At 38.9% G+C, this 26,841-nt stretch overlaps 1 protein-coding gene across 1 annotated transcript; it reads left to right on the top strand.

The window, feature by feature from the left end:
* Positions 1-1,608: 1,608 nt before the first annotated feature.
* Positions 1,609-26,808, top strand: LOC103044315 (anoctamin-9). Its single transcript, XM_007228230.4, has 24 exons — positions 1,609-1,973; positions 4,358-4,435; positions 6,042-6,161; positions 6,363-6,502; positions 7,878-7,930; positions 8,315-8,382; positions 9,069-9,148; positions 9,247-9,381; positions 11,186-11,279; positions 12,473-12,533; positions 12,612-12,694; positions 19,423-19,527; positions 19,646-19,813; positions 20,725-20,761; positions 20,881-20,992; positions 21,120-21,177; positions 21,329-21,426; positions 21,849-22,045; positions 22,150-22,302; positions 22,457-22,604; positions 23,761-23,883; positions 23,984-24,077; positions 24,222-24,334; positions 25,623-26,808. Exons 1-24 carry the CDS (start codon positions 1,794-1,796, stop codon positions 25,663-25,665), a joined length of 2,541 nt encoding a protein of 846 aa, XP_007228292.3. The 5' UTR covers positions 1,609-1,793; the 3' UTR covers positions 25,666-26,808.
* Positions 26,809-26,841: the final 33 nt, after the last annotated feature.

Below are 26,841 nucleotides of genomic sequence, written 5' to 3'. Positions count from 1 at the left end.
ATTTACCATAGACTCTACGGGGCAGGTAGACTTTGCCCTGGTGTTCTGTATCGCTGACTAAGACAACAAGGCAAGACAACCATATTTACAAAACCTGTTTTGGACACCAAGCCATTATGCATTTCCAGCCAACATGCTAATGTGGGATTTAGATGAGTGAAACATGGGTTGGGGTTTGTAGGTGTTTTTACTGAGATCCAGATGGGCATCCCAAATGGGCTTTATAATTACTGCCCACCTTAGTGTCACAGTCCCATCTAGGTCCAGTGTGCAGTGTACAACCCAGAAGGGGCCCATTTTTACCCCTTCTGGTCCAATCACTGACCCTGATGGGGCCTATCACTGACATTCATATTTGGGGCCAAGATGTAACCTGTGGACAAACCTGGTTGGGATACCCATATAGGGCCCACATGGGCATGTTATCCGGGTTATGCCCCCTGTATCTATTCCCTCATTTGTTGTTTGGAATGTTGTCTATTTCTTATAACATAGTATACATGTCTGATGTGTGGTTAAGTTAAAGTGACAATCTGTAAATGTTTGACAAGAATATGTAATTGCACAGAGCATGCTAAAAAGTTATTTTAAACATGCATTGCGGTGCAGTCTCTTTCAGAGTGAAAGAATATGACGATTTTAGTAAGTGTTCTCTTGGACAGCTTTTTTCAGCTCTAATTTGCCTTTTTTAGTTTAACAATGCGTGAATGAGCAGATAAAGGCTAAATTTGCTGTTCTGATATCTCTGTTCACAGTAGCTCTTGCATCAGTATCATTAGCAGCACAATGGTTGCTCAGGAAACCAGCAAAGCTGTTATAGTCAGAAAAAGTTCTGGGACTTAAATAAACACCTTTTTTAAAATAAATATACTTTTATTTGCAGGATTGTTAGCAGAAGCACACTGATGTCATTAATTATAATATTTTGCGCTCTCATCATTTAGAAATAATAATTTTTGGTCAATCTGAAGAAATCTAAGTGATTGCTTCTTTAACTAACCTAACAGGTTTGTGTTCCCAGTTTGTTCAACACACCAGCTCTGAATGGAACAACCTGACTCTCTGCTGCCATCATGCTGCAGAACCTCGGTATAACCTTCTATTAAATATATTGTAAATGGCGTAAAATAATGAGTCCCTGGTGGTATAAGTAGCTAATGCCTGACTTGAATATTCGAGGCCTGAAAAATTACAGGTTTGTACCCCAAGCATGTGCTTAACTATTCATCCACAATTTAGTTTCTAAATACACAATTAGTTTCTTTATGTTTGTCTAGTTTTTATGTCTATTTTCAAACATGCAGCATTTGGGTTGATTCAATGTTATAAAAGCTACTGACTACATTAAATTGTATCAAAGTGTTATATATTTTGAGTTGTCATATAAAAAAAGATATGATAAAGTTACAAAAATGTGAGGGTGAGGGGTGTAGTCACATTTGCTCACGCTGGTCCTGACCGCAGTAAACTGGGGCACTGCTGCCATCATGCGGTTCAGACTGGGAATGACCCATTTCCATCAGATACAGAGCATCTGTGAGTGTTGGTCCTCAGCAGGTGTTTCTCTTTCTGTGGTCTTATTTTTGTTCATAAGTAGTTAACAGTAGTGAACAATGCCCTGAGTGTTTCCTTTCCAGAAGAGATAAAAAAAACCTGCACCGGTTAGACCAACCCGCACATCCTTCAGCTTCAGAAACCTGAGGAGTGACAAATCACAGCAAGTCAACCAGTGACATTCCAGCCCCGAGAGCAGCAGCAGAAACCAGCTGCATTACGCCCGAGTTCCTCCTGCCATGGCGGAAGTAGGGAGTTATATAGGGGACAGTGCTGCTGAGGGCTGGACTCAGTGCCCAGGCTCGAGACAGAGGCTCTCCCTCAGAGGAGATGGAGTGACCCGGCTCGAGCGGCCAGTCTCCTTACCTCTGCTGGAGGTTCCCTCAGAGATGGCACCACAGAAGCTTACCAAGAGAACGGTGAGACAGTAACACACACACACACTATAACAAACACACTACAAAACACACACACATACATTGTAACACACACACAAAGTTTCAGTCAGAGTTCACATGTCTGAGAATACAGTGTTCAGGTGAGGCGACAGAAGACAGAAGTCAAGTGTGAGAAGATGTGGTCAGATATGACAGCTCGTAGCTAAATATTGCGATAAAAATGAAAAAAAAAAAAAAAATTGTGAGGGAACCCTTGACTTTTGACTATTGGTAACTCTACTAAATATGCCATGTCATCTGTGTTGTTACAGTAAGCTTCCTGTTATTATAAGTAGCTAATTTCTAAGCTATACCTGGATAATTACAAGTTAGTAAATTTGTATGGTGAGTGTGTAAAAGTTCCACCTTTCCTAATGCAAGTTTCAGTTTCAGTCAGAGGTGGATTTAGGGACAGTTTTAGCCATTGTATCGAGATGTTGTCATTGATGGTTTTGACCCATGTTGCTGTAAAGTTAAGTTCTTTTTTGTTTATGTCAGAGATATCTTGTATTCAAGTTTAAAGCAACAGTGATTGGAAATGTTTTTTTTAACCCTCTATGGCATGGTATTGCATTTTTTAAAAAATATTGCATTGTCCTTTCAGTGTGTGTGATTCTTATTTTTTGATGGATATATTTACAGGGACCCCAAGCTCAAAGTAGGTTAAAAAAGGTTTCTTAACAAATATGAAAACCATGATATAGAGTGCTAATAAACAACGTCAGTGGAATGTTTTTTAGCTCCTGCCCATTAGCTTATAATGTTGTTTTTTTAAGTCAGAAAGATTGTGTTGTCTTTCTTTCTTTATTATGTCAGTGGTTCAGTAAACGCACATGCCACATCATTTGAAGTGTTTCTTTTTTTAGCGTGGTTTAAAAAAAAACTGCACAAAATTAATTGTATTAATCACAACAATATTTTGTGATTTATCATGAGTGAAGTCATGATTAAACAAAAGTTTAAATGCTTGTGTTCTGTGGTGTGCCTGGAAAACTGTATTCTAAGTAAAATCTCAGGGTAGATTTGTTGTTTTGATGTTTTTAAATAGAATCTGTGTATGTGTTGAGGAACATTAATAGAGGAAAGCTTTAATGGAGGATATAAATATTTGTTTAACTTTGTTTAATTTGTTTAATGGGTAAAACTGTACAATAAACCCTCCATGTTCCAGCTTCAACAACTTTTGTAAAGATGGATTCATCAATGTAGGAGAGCAAATGTGCCAACTGCATGCCTGAGAGAGAGAGGGGGGGGTTAATTAGCCATGAGAATTAATCCACATCTTATCGTTAATAAAAGTAATGTACGTTCTGAACTTAACTGTAGTGTTTCAGTGTTCACAGTGCTAAATAAAACTCACTGGGCTCTGTAAAGAAAGTAAATTACAGGAGAAAGCTGGGGGCAAATTTGGTAATATGATAATGAAAATAGTTTAAAAAGTTAAAGTTTTCAGATTAATCACATGTATTATCATTTTAACATTGTCAGCACTAATTGTGGTTCATATTCGTTTGACCCCGGATCAGCAGAACAGCAGAAAAACTTCACTCAGGGTCACATTCTCCTTGCAACACTTTTTGACAAATAGCTTTCTGATCATACAACCTCCAAAGACTCAAAAACATCAATGGTTGCAATAATCGATTAAATTAAATTATGTGTTCATTTCTTCAGCTCTTCGTACATAGAAAGATTTGTGTGTCTGTTGTGAGGACATTTAAACATGTGTGCAAAAGCTGCATGGCTTATTATGGGTCATGGGTAGATCCTTTTCATAATCTAGAGTCAGATCTTAACAAATGGCTCTCCAGTACGAAAGTATGTAAGTCCTGCATCTAAAAATACTTTTTGCTGTAGAAACCACCCAGATCATATGATGTCTCCACAACACCACTGTCATTTCTACTGACTCTCTGGAACTGAATATATCAAGAATATATTTAGATATGGTTTATGTTGCATGTTGTGGTTATTATCTCTACAAACTAAGTGAAACCTATCCTATATAAGCATTTAGCTGAAACTGATTTCAGTGTTGCACGTTCCAAAATAATAGCTGTGATAAACACTCTCCCACGATACCGGGTAAAGAGTATACAGTCCTATCATTCCTTTCATTCTTCAGTGATTCATTCTGACTTAGTCAACGTCATTTATACAAAGGTCATTTTCAATATTTAGAGACAGTGTAGCACTAAAAAAACAGGTTTCTGTTTGTTTGGCTTCGTCGTAAGCTTTGTGTAAAAGTCCCTACGTGCATTTTTGTGGCATCTTTGTGGTGCATCTTTGTGGCGCATCTTGTTTTGCCACTCTCATAAGTGTTTGATAGGATGATAAGGATGCAGTGATTTTTTTTTCTGTTGCAGGGGAGCATTGAGCTATTGGAGGCTATTGGAGTCGTGAAAAAGGATAATGGTACCGGGAGCTTTTCTCTGCTGCCTGGGGTAAAATTTCTCATACCATAACGAACATTAAGATATTTGGCTGCAGTCAGTTGACAAAAAATGAATGTCAAAATCAAAATTATGAATCATCATTCAAAGAGACTATGTAACGATTCAACTACATATTACAACTACAAGGGAACTGCAAAATTACAATTACTTATTGAGATATTTTGCAAACATTTTTTTAGTATACATGTATTTTCAAATACAGTTTTGCCTTTATAGTGTCCAAGTTTACACCCATTATATAACTTGCTGTCAAATATTGCAATTTATCGCAATTTCTACTAAATGTTCTTTGAGTGATGGCATAAAACTACTTTTGGGTCCATAAAGAACCATTTTTGTGATTAAAAAATGTGAGGGACTTAAGATTTAGGCTTTTCACAATGACATTCACACTATTGTAATGGAATTTGTGTCAATCTGTGCATTGAACACACATATAATACAGTGAGCACACATGCCTGGATTACTGTGCAGTTTTTCTATGGTGTCCGAGTATTTCCTCTACTGCCCAACAGTAGCAGGTTTATGAACTAAGGTATTGAACCCACAATCCTGTCATAAGTAACTATGTGTGGCACACTAATATTTTTTCTTGTCAAATACCGAAACTGCAACTATGAATATCTGCCGATACTCATTTGAACTGATATAGACTATAAACTATGTAAAAAACATCATAATTAAACTTTAAAACAAATATTCTTCATTCATATGAAGCCTAGAATACTGGCATGTAGGCTTGAATACCTGTACTGTTTAGTTCAAGGGGTTAAACATTTGCATTATGTTGTAGTTAGGTGGATATTATCAGATTATAATATCAGATTTTTTTTTTCAATATTCCATCAAGAGATTTTGGCCATTACACTACCAATACTGATACTGAATATCAGATTGGAATGTCTCTGTCAACAACACAATGTTCTAAATACTAAGTCACTGGTGTGTCATAACGAGGCAGGTCATAGACATGTGCAGATACAATAAAACAGGTTTATTGACAAAAGGGGCAGTACATGGGTAGTCAAAACGAGCAGGGTCCAGGTATTTCAAAAGATATGATTATGGGTTATTGTAAAAAAAAAAAAGAAGAACACAGTTTTTTGCACTTTTTAGTCCATACCCAGAGTTCATCTTTATATTTTTGCATTTTTGCATTATATTAACTGCATTTAGTCTCAAATAAGTAACATATAATTTACCCAACAGAAAAAGTACAAAAAAGGATAAGGAGAACGATATAGTGCATATAGTTACCTCAGTGACTATGTACATGTATCGCAGCCTTTTGTAGACCATTACTTTACATACATTGGTATATAGAATGATTTGTGTTGTGTTTTTTTATACTTGAGTTCAGTTTGTAAGAAGTGACAATGTGTACTATGAGTTAAAAAAAGGGGAGATAAGACTTTTGTCAAGTGTTTAAGTAACAGAAAAAATGTAAGATTTTAAATGCAGATTAATTCCTGACTGAATTCAATAGAATTTAGGTGGTAGTGCAATGTCTATTTTTAGCCTTTTGTGCAAACTTAGTAATTGAACAGTTCAACTGAGTTTAACATGTCTTAAATCCTGTGTTTCCCCTTGGCAGGCCCCTCAGTCATTTGACTATGTTCTAGTAGCCCAGAAAAACGAGGATGGAGATCACGAGAGCTTCAAGAAGCAGAGAGACTTTATCAACGCTCTGAAGGACAAAAAACTAAAAATAACGGTAAATGTTGTTAATTTTTGGTCTTAATAATTATGTTTAGTAGTTATAATGCTTGAATAGCAAAAGCACTTTGACTTAGCTATGATACTTAGCTATGAATCAAAAAATACAAATACAAAAATTACAAATAAAGTTATGTTGCACAAAAATATTTAAAAAAAATGTTTGTTTTATACATTTTTCATTTTATTTATGTGGCAGAAAATTGTTGACGAGGACAGAGTTTTTTATGGAATTACTGCGCCAAATGAGACCTTTGAGACGTACACATATCTGCTCAAAGTGTCTGATGCCTGTAATTGGAGCTGTGAGGAGCAGGGAAAAGTACCACAGTCCACCAGGTAACAACAGAGAAACACACACACACACACACACACACATACATACACTCCCCTCCAGTAGTATTGGAACTGCACAGCCAATCCTTTTATTTCTGCTATAGACTTAAAACATTGGGGTTTGACCTTGAATTAAAGATGAGATAAAAGATCAACATTTCAGCTTGTATTTCTAGGTATTTATATCTAGATCTAGATACAGTTCAGAAGGTATTACCTTTTGTCTGAACCCACACATTTTTCTTGTGAGTAAAATATTTAAACAGATAAACTTAATATAGATTAAAGTGAATAAAGCCCTGTCCGGATGGGATTAGTTTCTCAAAGGGTCCTGTGATAATTTTCTTTTTTATGGGTCCTCTGTGATTTTATTCCCGTCCGGAACGACCATGTACGTGTTTTTATCAGACGTTCCCTGAGAAAATTACAGGCTGAATTACCCTTCTACTCCTGCCTAATTGTAAGCAGATCCCTTCTTCCTCCAAACTTTACCCTTTCCGTCACATTGGTAAAGATTCATGTTACATTCATCTGTGTCTTCTTCTTGATAATCAGTGGTTTGCATCTTTTGGTGAAGTCTCTGTACTTTTGTTCTTACAGTCTTCTGTGAACAGCTGTTTTTGGGTCTTTCACACACCATGTTTGTCATCAACTACTGTTGTTTTCTGTAGTCTACCTGTTCTAAAGCTAGTACACCAGCATAATACACCAGTGATGACTGTCTTCTTCAGGACATTCCAAAGAGTTATACTAGGGATGCAATGGTTCTCTGTATTTTATCGAACCGTTCAGTTCAGCCTGTTCGGTTCGATACACCTGGAATGACCGTGGTATTTCGGTGCGCGCACTAACAGAGCGAACGAACGCTCTGCCGCTGTAATTTATAAAGTGCTGAATGCACTGCACAGCCAAAGGCAAGGGGGAGGGGCTGCTGAGCATGTGCTGGGGTGCAGTGAGTCTTTGCTCAATGAGGCAACACAGTGTGTTTTTTTAGCCTGCCGGTTTGTTTCTCTGTCCCCCGCCCTGCTCCTCCTTCTCCACCTCACAACCCCACACCCGCCCGTGGCCACATTGTACCGTTGCATCCCTAGGTTATACTGTCCAATATATGTTAAAGATCTTATGTCACATATTTATCTATTATTGTCAAACCCAAATGTTTTCAGTCTACAGCAGAAATAAAGCACTGTTTCAATACTTTTGCAGGGGAATGTATACAATCAGATATAGAGAAATGGCTTTAGTAAATGTACATTGCATTTTATTCAAAATTCCGTAAGCAACTAAAACCCACCTGAAGTATGCAAAGTCATTTGAGATGCCCCTTGGCTTTCTGTATTAGAAGTGCAGTTAATTTACATTTCAATGTTTTATGCAGGATACGGATAGTTGAGTTCATTGTGGATCACACCTTCATAGAATCTTCCCATTGTAAGTATTGGTGGCATTCACCCAGCATTGCCGCTGTGCACCTACTTCTAATGTTCTATATTACAGTACACTATTAAAAATAAAGGTTCTTTAAGCAATGACGTAAAAGGACTACTTTCCTAAAGGTTCATCAATATATATACATCTCTGTTACAGATATGGTTATATATAGATTCAAAGGTAGTTTTTTTATGGCATCATTAAGTACCTTTTGTAAAATAATTATTTCTTTGACATACTCTGTAGAAAAGAATGAGAAACAATGAATGAGCAGATGTCCCAATATTTTCGTCCATATAGTATAGGTTATTACAACTTAAATATCTGAAATAGACTAATAGATTGTCAGAGCACTAATACACCCTTTGTCTTTCTTACTCCCAGGTGGCGCAGAGTATCTGTCAGACCTTATCAAGAAGAATGTTTTTGAGGCTCAGTTTTGTCTGCACGAGGTATCAGGCTTTGCGCTGTTAACATTATAGTTCTCTTTACTTTCATCAATTTGTCTGATCCAATAATAATTCATTTTATATGATCTACTGCTGTCTGTTTGTGCTTAATTATTATTTTTATTTATTTTTTTCAACAGCAAAATAAACAGAGAGACATTGTATCTATGTACTGTCATGCCTAAGTAATGGATTTGAACTGGCTGTACTTTGATGTCGTTAGCATTCTTTGAGGTCCTTTTGTTATTTTGGAAATTCCCTTAGTTTTGCATCACAGTATTAGCACTCCTTAGCATACTTCTCATCTAAAAATAGAATTGAATCGAATACATTCATTGCATTGTTAGCAAAATACAATATAATTGGTCACTACTGGAATTGTGTATTTTATTATTTGCTCCATATCTGTACTTACAGATTTGCATAAAGAGCCTAGTCCAGTTTCATACACACACATATGATACATAACCACACTGTAAAGTTTTCGAGCTTGCGAAACAAAAACAAAAAAACTTGCTACCACATTTTTCCAGATGTATTATTGGAGACTCAACTTAAAGTGTATTGTGGCTCTGACTTTTGTTTAGGCTCTGACTTTTTGATAAATACAGTTATTCAAAATTTGCTCAGTTGGATTTTTTACAGTGTATGTCTCATCCACTATCTTTTTTGATGTTTCTTAATGTTAGAAACAAGAACAAAAAGAACTGAAAAACAGTTGGGCTCGATGGACGGCTTGTTTTAATGGTCAGCCAATAACTGATGTAAGGTATGGTGTATTAATCACACACGACACAGACACTTACACAGACATATAGGCACAGTGTTGAAAGAAAACTGATATTTCTGTTTGTGTGTTTCTTCTAGAACCTACTTTGGGGAGAAGGTGGCTCTGTATTTCTTGTGGCTGGGATGGTACACATTTCTGTTGATCCCTGCTGCCCTGGTTGGGGTCATAGTCTTCCTTTACGGCCTGGCCTTCTTCAAAACCAGCCCACTCATGTGAGTAATCAGCTATTAACTTGGCGGTATAGTAAGTAAAGCTAGGTGTTTTGAAAGAAGTATATTTTATTGGTTCGTTATCTTCCTTATGGCGATTTTACACAAAGTAATTGCTTTCTAGATATCCATGTGTCACATTTCATTCCCCAGCCATGACAACAGAGTTCAGCTCTGACTGGTCAGCCTTCTTTTAACACATCCAACAGTAAAGAAATTCAAACAGGCTATGATTAAAAAGGTCACATGTATTTTTCCTTCCATAAAAAATGGATGTGGTGTGAAAGGGCCTTTAGCTATGCTGATGTGTGCTATAACAAAGCTGCATTCTTATTTCGATTCTCATGCTTCTAAAGAACCTTTTGTTAAACCAGACACTGTGAAATGAATTGAGGATGTGGTTTGTAACACTGACTTATTTTGCTGATTTTTGCTGAGTGATGAAATATATATTTTTAAACCTCTGCTGGTTATTCCACTGTGGCTTCACATGACAGCGTTTGTATGTTTGGAAATGTCAGCAGTTTCAAATTGAGTAGAATGAATATGTTTTGATGGCATTGTAAATAGACAATAACCTACTACTCATACCTCACTACTCATTTGAATTGATAAAGCACTTTTAGATTAGAAGTCCAGTTATGCTGACATTTTACTACTGACAGATTCCAAACCCTCACAGACTCACACTGATATTTTATTATTTGCTGTTTATTATCCTAATTCTGTTTAACACAATTCTTGTGAGATTAAACAGCTAATGTGAATGACACTGAAAGGAGAACTGCATGAATAAGAGTATGTTTATGATTTAAACATTCTGAAGCTCAGGATGAGTCATGTGATGACAAGCCATGAGGATATGTTTCCCTGGGGGTACATCTGAGAATGGCTTAGTAATAATACTCAAGGGTGTAGGAAGACTATGAGCCCTGTTAGTAACACAGTCAATACTGAACAACTCCAACTGTAATGAGTGATGTCTGAATTACACACAGTTTCTTTTTATGACATCAGAAAACCCAACTTTATTACATCTCTTACTGCTCACAAGCTAAAAATAAATGTTTTGTAGTTTTCCGTTCATTATTTGAGCTTCCGTTCATTACTTAGTCTTCAGTAAACACTGGAACAGGAAAAAACAGTGATGAGCTGTTCTCTAGTATCAACAACACCTTATTCGTCTATCGATATTGTGTTTTACTATTTGCCTACTTAGACTAGACTAGTTTTTTTTTTTTTACAGCTACCTTGTTTGGTTTGGTCTTTCAGAAATTCTGTTTGCATTAAAACAGCAGGCCTGAAAGATGAAGCTGACAGCAGTTTCAGTTAACCAAATTGGTCCAACCAAATGAACAATTCTGGATCAACTAAAACATTGTCTGGTTTATACGCAGTTTGAAAACTTATTTTAGATGGACAGAACTTTTGGATCATTGAAAGGTGCCAGGGTAGCAAAATTCATCACAACGCATGGAAGGACCAGCAAATATATAAATACAAATATACAAATATAAATGCATGGCATTCTACAAATTAATCAATATCAAGTAGAAGATGAAGACGATGTGCCAATATTTTTTCAGTCGCTCACTAATTAACCAGACCATATGTATAACAAACACTGGAACTTTGTTTGGGACTTTGGTCCAGATTTTCAGGTGTGAAAAATAGGAGGTCTGAGACATATTTGAACCACATCAACATGAATCACATCAACATGTTAAAGCAGTGTAAACAAACCTATGTCGCCAATTCTTTAGCGTTTTCTCTTATGTGTGTCTATGTGGTTGTGTTTGTATCACAGAAAAGAAGTGTGTCAGTCAAATATTGTCATGTGCCCGCTGTGTGACAAGAAATGCAAGGTCTGGCAGCTTTCTGACACCTGCATATATGCAAAGGTATTCTCTTCATTCTTAAACACTTAGCACACATACAGGATCAAGTGCAAACTTCTCCTGCTTTAGAATTTCTGTGCTTTAATTCATTAATTAATCAAGTTCACATTAATTTAGCTATCATAGCCAAGTCAGAAATGGTAGCAGTTTTTGTACACTTTTGTCTGTACTCTGTGGTGGCCAATTTATATGTCTCATGCTCCCTTAAGCACTCTTTCAATTTGAGGCTACTGAATCCTGCCATTGTCTTCCAGGGAATAACCTGGTAGTTCAGTATTTTCAAGTAGTCAGCTGACCTCATTCTTTGGGCACATAACATTTCTGAACCTACACATGACCAGCTGCAGCAACCCCAGATTATAGCACTGCCCTCAAAGGCTTGTACAGTAAACAGTAGGCATGATGGGTGTATTATTCCAGCTGCCTCTTTTGTTACCCTGATGCACCATCACTCTGGAACAAGGTCAATCTGGACTTCTTCTATTGCTACAGAGTCCAATCTTTATGCTCCCTTACAAACTTAAGCCGTTTTTGCTGGTTTGCCTCACTGATAAGTGATTTTCTTAAGGCTACATGGCTGTTTAGTCCCAGTCCCTTGAGTTCCCTTCCCGTTGTGTGTGGAAATACTTACTTTTACTATTAAACACATCTCTGAATTTTAGTGTTTACAATTTTAGTAGTTTCAGTATTCTCCTTTAGATGTTTTCTCTGCTTGATGCATGCCAATAATCTTTTGCCAAACATCTTTTTTTATGACCACAGGATGAGTCTTTTCACATGGTTGCTTAACAAATGAATAGCTACTCATAGCATCAGTTAACTCACTTGTTGCTAGCTAAACCATAATCACTCATGCAGTAATAATCAAATGAGAGCCTCTTACCTATTTGCTTAGTTAAATCCAGATGGTGACCTTTTTTGGCCAGCCAGTGTATTTTTACACATTGCACTGCTGCTACTCTATTGGGTGATTAGTCAATTGCATGATTGACTAGTTGTACATCTTTTTCTAACCAAGTGTTTAGTGAGTGAATCACATCCTCCAATCTGTCCCTATTCTTGCCCCATTTTTTTTACCAATAATGTTAAATGATTTGGACCATTACAGGGTTACAAATGACAACAGCAAAAACTGGAGATCAGACTTACACTTGATTTTTTTGTGTCTAAAAGTTGAATTCTTTCACCCTTTGTAGTTGAGTATCCTGTTTGACAATGAGGGAACAGTCGCATTTGCCATGTTTATGGCAGTCTGGGGTAAGTTCAGCTTTTTGTCTTTAGTTATAAACACAACTTAGCATGTCTAATTCTAATAAGGTTTTTCTTTCGTTTCAGCTACTGTCTTTCTAGAGTTCTGGAAACGCCACAGAGCATCATATGTCTCTGAATGGAAAGTTTTTGATTGGTGTGAAGAAGAGGTAGGAAACAAATTTAACTAATACTACAAACTTCTGATTTCTCACTGTTGTAACTGCAATCTTCAGTTAAATAAGTAGTAGTGATTGTTGTAAGTAAGGTTGTAAGTACAACCTGTTGTAAGGTTGTAAGTAAGTAGCAGCATCAATGCCTAAATATTAAGGCCCTACCTGAGCACACACTCCAGTGTGTTATTCCAACAGGACGATGTCTGTACACATGTTGCTATGGATACTATGCCTTGGCCAGTCACTTTGTCAAACCTATGCCCAGATTAAAAATGTGTGGGATGCTATTTTATGTGTATCTTTTATGTGTCAGTCAATCAATCAACCTTTATTTTAAACTCACACATTGAGCACATTGAGGGTGACCCTCATTTTCAATGTAGCCGAGCAAATACAATAGTGATTGAAAAAGCAAAATTAAAAGCAAATATTTAATATTTATGAAACAGAAGAATAAAACTGAAACTAAAAAATAAAACTATTTAGTAATAAGAATAAAATAAAAAAATAAAAAAAATAAAAAATATATAATAACAGTATTACTGATAAAACATAATTAAAAAAATAAAATATTAAAATAAAATAATTATAAGAAAGTAAATACAAAAACAAAAATAATAAAATAAATAAAAATAAATAAATATATAAATAAATAAATTATATAAAATAAATAAAAGGAATATAAATATATATACAAAAAAAAAAAAAAAAAAAATAAGAGAACTAAAACATGAAGTAAAATAAATAATTAAGATTGAGTAAAACAGGTACAGGCTGTCTGAAGGTGGTTAGATATTAAAAGTTTAAAATGATTGAGTGACACCAGTGTCATGGTGTGCACAGAATACAGACACTCGCAGATGCAGTAAAACGGGTTGTTTATTAAAATAGCAGGTAGAAAAAAGGGTAGTCGTACAAACAAAGTTAGAGCACCGGTAAACAGAAGCAACGTAGGGATAACCATACCATGAGTGAGATACAGTCCAGAGTTCAAACACAAGCAGGCCAACATCAGAGGTAATCCAAAATCAAAAAAAACGTGAAACAGTCCAGGTCATACACAAAAATATCCACAATCAGAGATAATCCAAAAATCGGCGTCGAGAAAAAACAAAACAAGGTCATACACGAAGATAACAGAGACAATAGAGAGTAACGCTTAGTAATGAGGAAAATCCAACAATACCCGGCACAGAAGTGTGTGAGAGGTGTCCTTAAATAGTGCCAGACTAATATTCGGGGCTTCCTGGTTGGAGCAGGTGAGGTGACGTGTGACTGGGTGTGTGCGTGTCAGCGGGTGGTGCGTTCTGGGTAATGTAGTTGTTAGACTGAGAACCTCTGTCAGAGCTGGGTGCGTGAGAAACAGAGGAGCTAACAGCACCAGATGTGACAGTACCTCCCCCCGAGGGAGTCGGAACGGGAACGGAACGAGGACGACCACGACGACGACCACCCGACGGACAGGGAGTACCGGCGGGAGGAACAGGAGTAGCCACAGAGGTGCCGGACAGGCGGGGGTTGCGGAGCTGGGAACCCCGATGAACCGGAACCGACGAGGAAAGTGAGCGCTTGGGACGCCCACGGGGTCTAGGAGCAGGTTTGCCCGGATGACTAGCATGAAATTCAGCCAAAAGAGCCGGATCCAGCACATCACTGGCAGCAACCCAAGAGCGCTCCTCGGGGCCGTAGCCCTCCCACTCAATGAGATACTGGAGCCCACCGCCGCGCCTGCGAGAATCCAGCACCTCTTTCACCGCGTAGGTGGATGAAGCCTCCCCCTCCACAGCCGCAGGCGGTACGTCATCCGGAAGACCCTCTGCGAGTGGACCTGGGACAAGAGGTTTCAGGAGAGATACATGGAATGAATTATGGACTCTATACTGGGCTGGAAGTTCAATCTTATAAGTAACTTCGTTAATTTGAGACAAAACCTTGAAAGGCCCAATATACTTAGGCAGAAGTTTCCTGCACTCCCCCTCAAACCTCAAGTCCCGGGTGGACAACCACACTCGATCCCCGGGTTGATACTGGGGGGTACTGCCTCGGTGTCTGTCGGACTGCTCCTTGTATTTGCGTAACGCCTCCGAAACCTGCTGGTGAGTTTCCTCCCACACCTGCTCGCTCCGCTTCATCCAGTCGTCCACCGCAGGAACCTCAGAGGACACGGCTGTCCACGGAGCTAACGGAGGTTGGTAACCCAGAACGCACTGAAACGGTGTGAGACCAGAAGTGGAGTTAGTGAGAGAATTCTGCGCAATCTCAGCCCATATAAGGAACTGAGACCAGTCAGAGGGGTGCTTATAACAGTACAGACGGAGAAACTTGCCTAATTCTTGATTAACACGTTCACATTGACCGTTACTAGTGGGATGGAACCCTGAGGTTAAACTAACATGAACACCCAAATGTTCAAAAAATGCTTTCCAAACCCTGGAAGTAAACTGAGGGCCCCGATCAGAGAGAATATCCTCTGGAATACCATAATGTCTAAACACGTGTGCGTAAATGGCTTGTGCAGTTTGAAGTGCAGTGGGCAGGGCAGAGAAAGGAATAAACTTAACCCCCCTGGAAAATCTATCCACAACAGTGAGTACTGTGGTGTAACCCTCGGAGACAGGTAAATCGGTGACGAAATCTACAGCTATGTGAGACCAGGGTCTTTCTGGTACAGGTAGAGGAACAAGCTTACCGGCTGGAAGGGTTTTTTGGGGTTTTGCATTGAGCACAAACGGAACAGGAGGAGACGAAAGCGTGTATGTCAGCTCGCATGGTTTCCCACCAATAGCGAGCTGATACTAGCTGCAGAGTGCGCGTAACGCCGGGATGGCCCGAGGTGAGAGCAGAGTGAGCCCAGCTAATAAGACGATCTCTGAATGGTTCAGGAACGAAAGTTTTGTGAGAGGGACACCCCTCAGGAGGTGGTGAGTGCGCTACACTCTGTTGAATGAGATCATCTAATTCCCAGCGAATAGCTGCAATTTTGACGGCCGGAGGAAGAATGCGTTCAGGTTCGGAAGACTGAGATGCGCTATCCGGAGCAGTATAGACTCGGGATAGCGCGTCTGCCTTAGTGTTACGGTTGCCAGGGCGAAACGAAATAGAGAAATCGAATCTAGAGAAAAATAATGACCAACGAGCTTGGCGAGGATTAAGACGTTTGGCAGAGCGTAAATACTCGAGATTCTTGTGATCAGTGATAACAGTAAATGGGTGCGCGGCCCCCTCCAGCCAGTGACGCCATTCTTCGAGAGCCAGTTTGACAGCAAGAAGCTCTCTATCCCCTATGCCGTAGTTGCGCTCCGCAGGAGACATTTTTCGTGAAAAGAAGGCTATGGGATGCATTTTAGGCGGAAACCCACTACGCTGTGACAAAACAGCCCCTACCCCAGTATCAGAAGCGTCGACCTCGACAACGAACGGGAGTTCGGGCTTAGGGTGAGCTAGTATAGGCGCGGACACAAATGCAGCTTTAAGCTTATTAAAAGCTTGCTCAGCTTCGGGGGACCAATTCAGGATCTTAGTGGCTTTCTTGGTCAGAGCAGTAAGAGGGGCAGCTATACCACTGAAATTGCGGATAAATCGCCTATAGAAATTTGCGAAACCTAAAAAGCGCTGGAGATCCTTAATAGACTGCGGAACGGGCCAGTCAGTGACAGCCGAAACTTTGGTGTCGTCCATCAGGACGCCTTGGGAGCTAATAACATAGCCGAGAAAGGAGACTTGTTGACGGTGAAATTCGCATTTCTCTGCTTTGGCATAAAGGCTATTCTCCAGTAAGCGTTGGAGAACGGAACGTACGTGGATCACGTGAGACTCAAAATCAGCTGAATAAATCAGAATGTCGTCTATAAATAGGACGACGTATTTCCCAATCATATCCCTAAATATGTCATTCATGAATGACTGGAAGACTGCCGGGGCGTTAGCGAGACCGAAACTCATCACTAAATATTCGTAGTGCCCATTAGTAGTGGTAAAGGCAGTCTTCCACTCGTCACCCTCACGGATACGAATTAAATTATACGCGCTGCGTAAGTCTAATTTCGTAAAAAAGGAAGCTTCACGAAGTTGCTCGAGAGCGCTGGGTATGAGGGGTAACGGATACGCAAATTTCTTAGTTATGTCATTAAGCCCACGGTAGTCTATACAGGGTCTCAACCCCCCGTCTTTCTTCTTGACAAAGAAGAACCCTGAACCAACCGGAGATTTAGACGGGCGGATGAAACCCTGAGCGAGTGCCTCCTCAACATAGTCTGCCATAGCCTTCTCTTCATCGAGGGTGAGGGGATAGACTCTAGCTTTGGGCAGCGTAGCTCCCTCCACTAGATCTATAGCACAGTCATAAGGACGGTGTGGAGGCAATTTAGTGGCATTGGCTTTGCTAAAGACATCAAGAAAATCAGAGTATTCAGAGGGGATAACAGGAGTATCTACTGCGTCAGGACTTTCTACCGAGGTAGACTGTAAAGCTAACTCATTAAGAGCTAAACAATGTTCATAACAAGAGGGAGACCAAACCGTAATATCACCATCAGTCCAGGAAACCACAGGATCATGAAACTTGAGCCATGGCATGCCCAAAATCACCGGGTGTTCAGAGCAGGGAAGCACAAACAGGGGCAGTTCCTCGTGATGCAGAGCGCTGGCTTGAAGAGCGACGGGAAGTGTCTGACGAGTGATAGCCTTGGAGCGTACAGTTTTCCCATCCACCGCGTGAATAGAAATGGGACGGCGCAGGTCACGGGTAGGGATGCCATGTTCCTTGACCAGGTCCCAACTGATGAAGTTCCCCTCCGACCCGGAATCTACAAGCGCTGGGACACAGAACATACCAGTGGGTGAAGAGATAATAACGGGTAACGTAAAACATTTAGCTTTGTGATTAGAGATAGAATTACGTACCACGTTAGCGCGTGGAGAGCCCCCCACGCGCTTTCCCAGGGCTGGAGCCTTCACGGATCGGGTCAGGAGACCACATGCAGCTTTGCGATGCCCAGCCTCTCCACAGTAGAGACAAAGATGGAACCGAATGCGGCGTTGGCGTTCCGCTGGAGATAATCTGGACTTTTGAACATCCATGGGTTCCACTGTGGAGTCTGATGAAGCGTGAGGTAGCTCTGCTGGAGTGGGTTGTACGTGGAGGTTGGTCTTGGTTTGGCGAGAGAGCAGCTGGTCTAACCGAATGGAGAGGGAAATCAGCTGATCCAAGGTAAGGGATTCATCCTTGCATGCTAACTCCTTCAAAACTTCAGGGTTAAGTCCATTCTTGAACACAGAGATGAGTGCAGCGTTGTTCCAGCCACTGCCAGCTGCCAGAGTGCGAAACTCCATGGCATATGAAGCAACAGTTTTATGACCTTGTTTTAACGCCAGTAGAAGCTCTCCAGAGGATTGTCCGTAGCGTGAGTGATCAAAAACTGCTCGAAACAAAGTCAAAAACTCCGAATAGCTGGTTTCAGAAATGGTGTCCCAAACCGCCGTAGCCCAGTCGAGTGCTTTACCAGACAGCCTCGAAATAATAAAGCCGATCTTAGCTTTGTCTGAGGCGGGAGAAGCGTTACTAAAAAATACGGAGCATTGTAAGAGAAATCCGCTGCATTTCTCCGGGGAACCATCAAAATACTCCGGCTTGCACACCTGAAAGCCGGAGACAGGAGAGCTAATGGTGCTAGTGTTAGCTACAGGGCTAGCGTTAGCTACAGCTAAGCCCTTGAGGTGCTCGAGAATGCTAGAGAGCTGCTGCTGCTGGTTAGCTTGCTGGCTAGCTAACTCAGTAACAGCGTGGGTCACACCGGCGAGTGTTTGCTGGTGCTGACCGAGCAATCTGCCTTGATTAAACAACCCTGATCTTAGCATATCCGCATCTGCTGTCTGATCGAGAGAGGCCGGGTATTCTGTCATGGTGTGCACAGAATACAGACACTCGCAGATGCAGTAAAACGGGTTGTTTATTAAAATAGCAGGTAGAAAAAAGGGTAGTCGTACAAACAAAGTTAGAGCACCGGTAAACAGAAGCAACGTAGGGATAACCATACCATGAGTGAGATACAGTCCAGAGTTCAAACACAAGCAGGCCAACATCAGAGGTAATCCAAAATCAAAAAAAACGTGAAACAGTCCAGGTCATACACAAAAATATCCACAATCAGAGATAATCCAAAAATCGGCGTCGAGAAAAAACAAAACAAGGTCATACACGAAGATAACAGAGACAATAGAGAGTAACGCTTAGTAATGAGGAAAATCCAACAATACCCGGCACAGAAGTGTGTGAGAGGTGTCCTTAAATAGTGCCAGACTAATATTCGGGGCTTCCTGGTTGGAGCAGGTGAGGTGACGTGTGACTGGGTGTGTGCGTGTCAGCGGGTGGTGCGTTCTGGGTAATGTAGTTGTTAGACTGAGAACCTCTGTCAGAGCTGGGTGCGTGAGAAACAGAGGAGCTAACAGCACCAGATGTGACAACCAGAGAGCTGAGTTTTAGTGTTTCCTGTAGTGAGTTCCAGCTCGCCGGTGCACTGTAGCTAAAAGCAGATTTTCCCAGTTCAATAAAAACTCTCGGTACCTGGCAGGTATTTTTATGTATCATTTATTGTTCTTTCCGAATAGCACTGCAATCGGTACCTCTTTTAGGAACAATTTTTGCAATAAGGTATTTGACAATAAGTGTAATCTGTAATCTGGGTAATATCTATTAAATATTTTCTGTGTATGTGTGTGTGCAGGAGGAGCTGATTCTTCAGATTGTGAACGATGCCGATTGTGAATCCAAGAAGTACAGGCACTCCTACCTTCGTAGTACACTAGTGATGATTTTAGTGACACTTATGGTGAGAACCTGGCACTAAACCTAAGTTGATTCATCATTACTTTAAACATTGAAATATTTTAAGCTTTCTGCACCCGTACACTAAGAACTTATCACTGCGTGTGTGTGTGTGCGTTTAGTTGCTGCTCATCATTGGCCTTGCGCATGCTCTGGTGGTGTTCAGAGTAATTGCCAGTGTGCTGTTTGCCAAGCCCACTAACTGGTCATTCCTGAGGGAAAACTCCAGTACAGTGGCTTTCTTGATGGGAGCTGTGCTGCATTACCTCACAATAACCATCATGACTCGGGTAAAACACTTTTCTAAACAATGCTGTAGACTTCCTTGTGTATTTTTTTGTGTAATAGACTTTTTAATTCTGTAATACCAATAATATATTAAGATATTCAAAATGGCATACAAATGAAAGTTTTTTGAGTGATGCTATAAAAGAACTATTTTCATTTCTTTAAAGAGCCACTAAACCATAAACCATATTTTTTCCATCGGTAGCTAAAATGTGTTACTTTGATCAGTCCTGCTTAAAATTATTATGAACCAAACCTTTAAAAAAAAGCATTTTTGGTCATTTCCGCCTCTGCAGCGCCCTCTCAGGTTCAACTGTTCTGTAGGCGTGGAAGATGTTTCAGTGTACTTTGATATGCAACACTCAAAATATGCAAAACAATCCATCAATAATACCGCCCCCCCCTGCTGACGTCCAATCATCTGCGTCTCACTTTGTCTCAGTTGCACACTGCTGCTGGTACGGCTCAGCCAATCAGTTCTCCCTCCTGCGCTGCCTCTAAAACCATACATCACCCAGTGCCCCTCCCAAACCACCCCTCCCGTTTTTTTAGCATTTTTCATATTTGAGCTGAAAGTGGAAACATCTAAAATGAGACGGTTAAGTGCCCCTTTAAATAAAAAAAAGTTTGATTGTGTGACATGAAGGGTCTTTAAATTGTTAAATCAGCCTCCTTGAACCACATCAAGCCATAACCCTTTTGGCAGTTTAACAGCGGTTACCATTTTCCTCAATTTATTTATTGCTGAAATAAAATGTATTGTTGCTCAGATGTGGTGATTTTACAAGAATTAAAAACAATTACTGATGAGACAAATAGTTTTAGACTGTTTTCATATGTGTCCCTTTCACACAGCACTGTTCTATAAACACTGTATATAAACATTACTAATCCTAATCTTTAACGTGTGCAGGTCAATCGCACAGTTGCGATGAAGCTTTGTGAACTAGGTTAGTAAAAAAACAGATTTTTTTAGTCATTTATATTTTATTTAATTTATAAAAGGATTGCTACTGAAACCTTAGTTAACATCTCTCTCTCTCTCTCTCTCTCTCTCTCTCTCTCATAGAGAAAGTTCGCTCCCATGCAGCTGTTGAAAGAAGCTTCACAGTGAAGATGTTTGTTTTTCAGTTCTTCACTCTCTTCTCCTCGCTCATATACACAGCATTCTTTCTTGGCAGGTAAATCTTAACCAATTTTTGTATAATAACAGGTTATCAGAGTGGGTGTCTGAAATGCATACAGATTTTTTTTCCAACAAGGCCTTGTGAAAGTTGCCTATATAAAGAGCAAGTTTGTGTTTTCCAGGATAAACGGACACCCTGGTGGATATGTGCGTATTGCTGGCATCTGGAGGTTGGAGGAGGTAACTTACATTCTTTCTCATATGTTAATATATGTTTTATTTATAAGATTGTTTTTAATAAGTATTTGAATATATTTTAGTCCTTTTATAATCCTTTAATCAATGCAAACATGATTTAGAATTAATTTCTTTTTGTGTCTATTTTGTTCAGTGTCACCCTAGTGGATGTCTGACAGACCTGTTCATTCAGATGGCCGTCATCCTCATTCTCAAACAGACTATCAATAACGTGGTTGAGATCGCTGGCCCGTAAGATTGAAATCTTATTCTGTTAATCATCATCATCATTTTAAACCATGTATCTTTGCAAAAAGTCACATTAAAAAAATGCTGTCTCCAGAGTGTGAATTTGTTCAATTTCCAACACTTTATTACGTGATTAAACATAATTTAACCCTGATTTACAAAACCAGATGTTGTATGATGAGAATTATAAATAATACTAAACACCCATGCAAAGGGTTTTGGAGATGTTTTAATGGACAGTCATATAAAACACTATTGTATGAATATATTCTAATATTAGTTACTAAGTAAATCAACACTTGCTTCCCATATAATGAGCTTTTTTTGTATTAATACAAGTTATTATTACCACATTCTAATTATATTTTAACTAGCATTATAGTTTAAAGCAATATAATGAAATTATGTACACGCTCTTTCCACAGCTGGTTTACACGCTGGCGGAAGAGGCTGCGGAGTCGGAAGCTGAGGCAAAAGGTCCGACAGTGTTCGAAGAGGGACTGTATGGAGAGCACGCCAGGAGCTGAACTGTGTGACAACTGTAAAGTGAAGGACCTTCTGAGGAATTTTGATCTGGAAAATGTGGACCACTTCAGCCTCTTCAATGAGTTCCTGGAAATGGGTATGGATATGTTTTAAACCACAAGCTTTGTGACATTCAGTTTTTCTAGTATTTGTTCATCTAAATATTTCCTTTTTCTTTCTGTTTACTTCTGCTCTGCCCAGTGCTACAGTTCAGTTTCACCACCATCTTTGTGGCAGCATTTCCTCTGGCCCCTCTGCTTGCTCTGCTCAACAACATCATCGAGATCAGGCTGGATGCTATTAAGATGGTCAGCCTGGAGCGCAGACTCATACCCAGGAAGACTAATGACATCGGTGAGAGCAGAGACTGATAATCTTTATCTGGTCAAGATGGACAAATGGAAGTGCATGAAAAGCCAGCAGCTGTTAGACTAATTAACAGTTGTGTTTGTGGAAAGTGAAGCTAATAAACTGCTGTATCTTTATGTAGGTGCTTTTTGTTTTTTAGGTATTTGGACAGATGTGCTGGAAACGATTGGGGTGCTAGCAGTCATCGCTAATGGGCTGGTCATTGGGATATCCTCTGATTTTATCCCTCGTCTGGTTTATCGTTACCGCTATGGTCCCTGTGCCAACTCTGATGCTTCTGATATTGAGTAAGCAAAGCATCTGCTTTTGACACTGCATAAATTGCTTATCAGCAAAAAAAAACAAGGGAATCAACTGATAGGAATAAAACATGGTGGGAAGTCGTACTAGACTGTCACAGGGTCTCTCAGAATGGCAGCAGGTCATCTTCAGGAACGAGTCCCACATTTGTTTTGGTGGAGACGACAAATGAATCCATGTGTAAAGGCACTGTTTTTAGCGCCAATATAATGGTTTGTTGTCACGTGTCAGATGTCCAGAAGGCCTGGCGTCATGGTGTGGTATGTGAGATTCAATTGGGTCTTCATCACAGGCACTCTGGCAGCTCAACATTATGTAAATGACATCCTGCAAACAGTGTCCCTACCTTTTCTGGACGCACACTATTCCAACAAGACAACATACATCCACATTTTGCTGCCATTTTTCTGCCATTTTCTGCCATGTATCTTGCCATGAAGACAGAGTACTATGCCATGGCCAGCCACTATACATTGCCAGACCTATCCCCAATTAAATATGTGTGGAATGCCATTATATGTGCTATCAACACCCAGTCCCAATCGCAAAAACTGTTGGAACTAGTCAATATCCATTATGCATAGGCTGGATTATTGCAATACACTATGAGAAACCTCTGCAACGTCATGCCAAGATGTCTTGCCTAAATGGCATGTTAAATTACACATGCATTACACACAGCTTATCGTCGATGTCCAATGAAAAACAAGTCTCAAAAAAAATCTCCAAAAAAGCAGCTTTACAGGAGAGAAAAAAAACATCTAATGGTCAATGTAAAAACAGTTTATTTTAGGTAATTATAAAATATTTCTATTGGACCATTCATCAAGACATTTTGGCACAGTGTAAGGAACAGTTTGTACTTTCTAATTATTTAAAATCAACAAAAATGGAGATACTTGTTTTTCATTGGACAGCGACGTTATGTATGTAATCTGTAATTAATATGACCAGGAAATCCGTCTAAATATTTAATCATTAAATGTTCCTGGTAGCCTTTGTATTTCTTCTGAATAACAATACAGTTCAACATTTCCTTCTAGGTGCAACAGTTTTCGCAACTTTTTCTATCACAATGAGAGTATTTTGTATATAAGTGCTAAATATTCATAACCTTTTTTTTCTTCACTATCTTCTCCACAGCTGTATGTCAGGATATATCAATAACTCTCTGTCCATTGCAAACATCAGTGATAAAAACATCCAGAGAGACTTTCTCCCTGCCCAGTTTATTTTATCTAATAGCAATAGTGTGACATACTGCAGGTACGTGTAACAACAATTAAAGTACGAAGTATGACTACACATTTATTTGCAGAAATATTAAAATCATTTATTTTCTTTTCTTCTTATTTGTATTCTGCAGCTATAGAGATTATAGGAGTAATGAGGACCAAAGTTTGACCAATCAATTTTGGGTCATTCAGGCAGTCCGCTTTGCTTTTGTCGTCCTTTTTGAGGTATTTTAGTTCATGAAGAGCAAATTATAATCTTAACTAATGTACTAAATATCACATTTTTGTTTTGTTTTTTGTCCATTAATGTATTCTTTCTTTTTCTCTCTCCCAAACAATATGTACCTCCTTCTGTCTGTATCTGAGCAGCATGTTGTGGTTATGTTTAAGTTCATAGCAGGGTGGTTTGTGCCTGGTTCTCCTCTGGAGGTGAGAAATAACAGGCTGCAAGACAAACTCAACAGACTGAAGGAAGAACTGAGGTAACTGACCACAGCTACGACTCTCTCGACACTGACTTGATTTGTACTTGATCATTTATTATCTGTTCTTGGAAGCATATAACATATTGAAAAAGTATTTTTTAGAGCACTTTGAATATAAAATCAAATCCTTTATTGTAATTAATTAATTGTATATCGCTTGTCCAATTGGTTTAGCTTCTCTCAGGTTCTCAGTTTAACTCCTACAAAGAAACATTAGTTATTTTATTTATGAATGAATTTTTATATTTAAAATTATAATTTAATGTATTATTATAGTTTCTATTGTCTATATAATCACCAAATACATTAATAAGGGTTTGAATAGGCAAAATGTCGACTCTTTACATAAGGAGGTCTTTCATTTCTGTACAAGAGTATTAGGACAGATGTTTTTCAGCATAGATGCCAGCCTACCATAGTATGTAGATTTAAACTCTTTAATGCTCTGCTCAGCTTTTTGAGTCACAGGGGCATTTTCACAGAGAAAAGCCTAGTCTTGGACAACACAGCATTTTGATTGGAGAGGCTTAATCTCTGCCTAGGAAACAGACCAAAAATCTTATTGAATTTAACCTGATTGTATCTTCAGCAGGTGTATGGAATTTTAAATAAATCCACTAGCGGTCACTGTGTCTCAGTTTACCCTTTTCAGTTCTCATGAGAACCCAGCAGCCAGTAAATCACTCAATACATGTAGATACATGTTTAATATATTATAGTCAAATAAGGATAATTGTGTAATTTGTTTTGTATTTTTGGTTTATGTTCTGATATGATATGATTTCACCACAAGGGGGCATCTCAAACGTTTGGTAGATGTATATACTGTATGTTGAAATTACCACTATGATGAGGTGATCACCAGTTGGAAAAAATTACATAAAACAAACAAACAAATTAAGTTGTTATTGTTCCAAACAAATGAAAAGCCAGAAAATATTCCATTGTTTATTTTTCATACTGAGGACATTGATGAGTTGAGTTTTCTGCAGACAAACTCATAAAGAGCTGATTTTGCTGGTAGCTGGTTTCAGGTGGTTCAAACTAGTGTTTGATGGTCAAGGTGATTGAAAGGCTGGTCATCCAGACAACAGCTTAACCCATAAGGGTCAGCTTGCTGGCTAACCAGCTCCTGACCAGCAGAGTGTATGCTAACCTTATTATCATATCATGATGTTCATTTGATTCACTGAAAAGACCATGTTTACCTGGAAGGGTTGTATATCCTAAATATACTTTGCAGTATACTCTCAAGATATAACATATTTTGTTTGTTTCCCCACAGAGCTAAACGAAAAAGACATAAAGAAAAATCACAGGATAAATGACCAAGGCATCAAAAGGAAGGCCAAAATGGACACACACAAAACTGTTGTACAGTGTGTCAGCATGAGATCTGACCACTTAAATGCTTGTTTTTAGAAACTCTGGTCAGGTTTCTACAGTTCTGTAAAAAAGGCTTGAAGCAGAATGACTATCTATTGTGCACAACTGCAAACCTGCTGAATGTTTACGTATGCACAATTTCATGCACTTTCTATAGATCTATTTTTACAACTGGAAAAAAATGTCTGCTTTAGACCAAACCTGTGACCTTTTATTTTGTGTCCTAAACACCTATGTATATTTTTGTACTGTAAATTGAAGATTGTGTTTTAGTGTGTTTTAGTTGCATTAATTTTGTTTGCTTGTTTATACTTATTTACTGGATAAATACAGTATATAAATACATATATTTTATACTTATTTAAAAAAAAGAAATATCTTGACTATGATAGAAATATGACCTGTTTTTTGCAAGACTGATTGGGTTTTTAATAAAATCTAAGTAACTAAATCTAAGTAACTGTAATAGTTGTAATTTTTGTTGCTTGTGAATTTTAATCACTAGAGCTATCAGTTGGGTAATAAGTCTAAATCAGTTCAGCTTGGTGCTGCTAACCTGTGCAGACTGTAGATAATAGATAATAGATAAATATTACCCAGCTTTCAGATGTGGGTAGTAATGGAATACACAAAACAGTGCAAAATGATCAGAATCAAAAAGTTACAATGAAAAGTAAGAAAGAATTACATTACAGCCTAAAAATGGCCGCTACACTCTGTATTTAGGAAATGTGGTCCTGGTCTTGGTTAGTTGTGACTTTACTGACTCACATGGAGCTAGATAAGTGTAACAGCAACACCCAGTGGAGGTTCTTTATCTTGCTATCCCTGTATGTCTGTAAAGTGCATTCACTAATGAAATTCCAGATAAGCTTAACCATCTATGGCATAGTGTTGCTCTTGGCAACGAATCAATTTTTGGTTATTACACCTTACCACGCCATGCCTTATTTATTTATTCACTTATTTATTTAACAATTTATCTATTTTTAATATAATGTCACGTGGCATATCTATGTCCATAGTAATGAGGCGTACATGTGTGTCTTAAATTAAAATAAATTATATGTGCAACAAAATGTAACAAGGTATATTTGGCTGTTTGTATTCTTACTATA

This window comes from Astyanax mexicanus, chromosome 2 (assembly GCF_023375975.1).
Source record: "Astyanax mexicanus isolate ESR-SI-001 chromosome 2, AstMex3_surface, whole genome shotgun sequence".
NCBI classification, from domain to species: Eukaryota; Metazoa; Chordata; class Actinopteri; order Characiformes; family Acestrorhamphidae; genus Astyanax; species Astyanax mexicanus.
This window is presented reverse-complemented; position numbering and strand designations above follow the sequence as displayed.

What these genes read in the sequence shown, in the direction of transcription:
- LOC103044315 (XM_007228230.4), top strand. Translation starts at nt 1,794, where the DNA reads ATGGCGGAAGTAGGGAGTTATATAGGGGACAGTGCTGCTGAGGGCTGG. An exon ending in CATGTTTATGGCAGTCTGGG is followed by an intron (nt 12,534 to 12,611) that starts GTAAGTTCAGCT and finishes CTTTCGTTTCAG; the next exon opens with CTACTGTCTTTCTAGAGTTC. An exon ending in AATAGTGTGACATACTGCAG is followed by an intron (nt 23,884 to 23,983) that starts GTACGTGTAACA and finishes TGTATTCTGCAG; the next exon opens with CTATAGAGATTATAGGAGTA.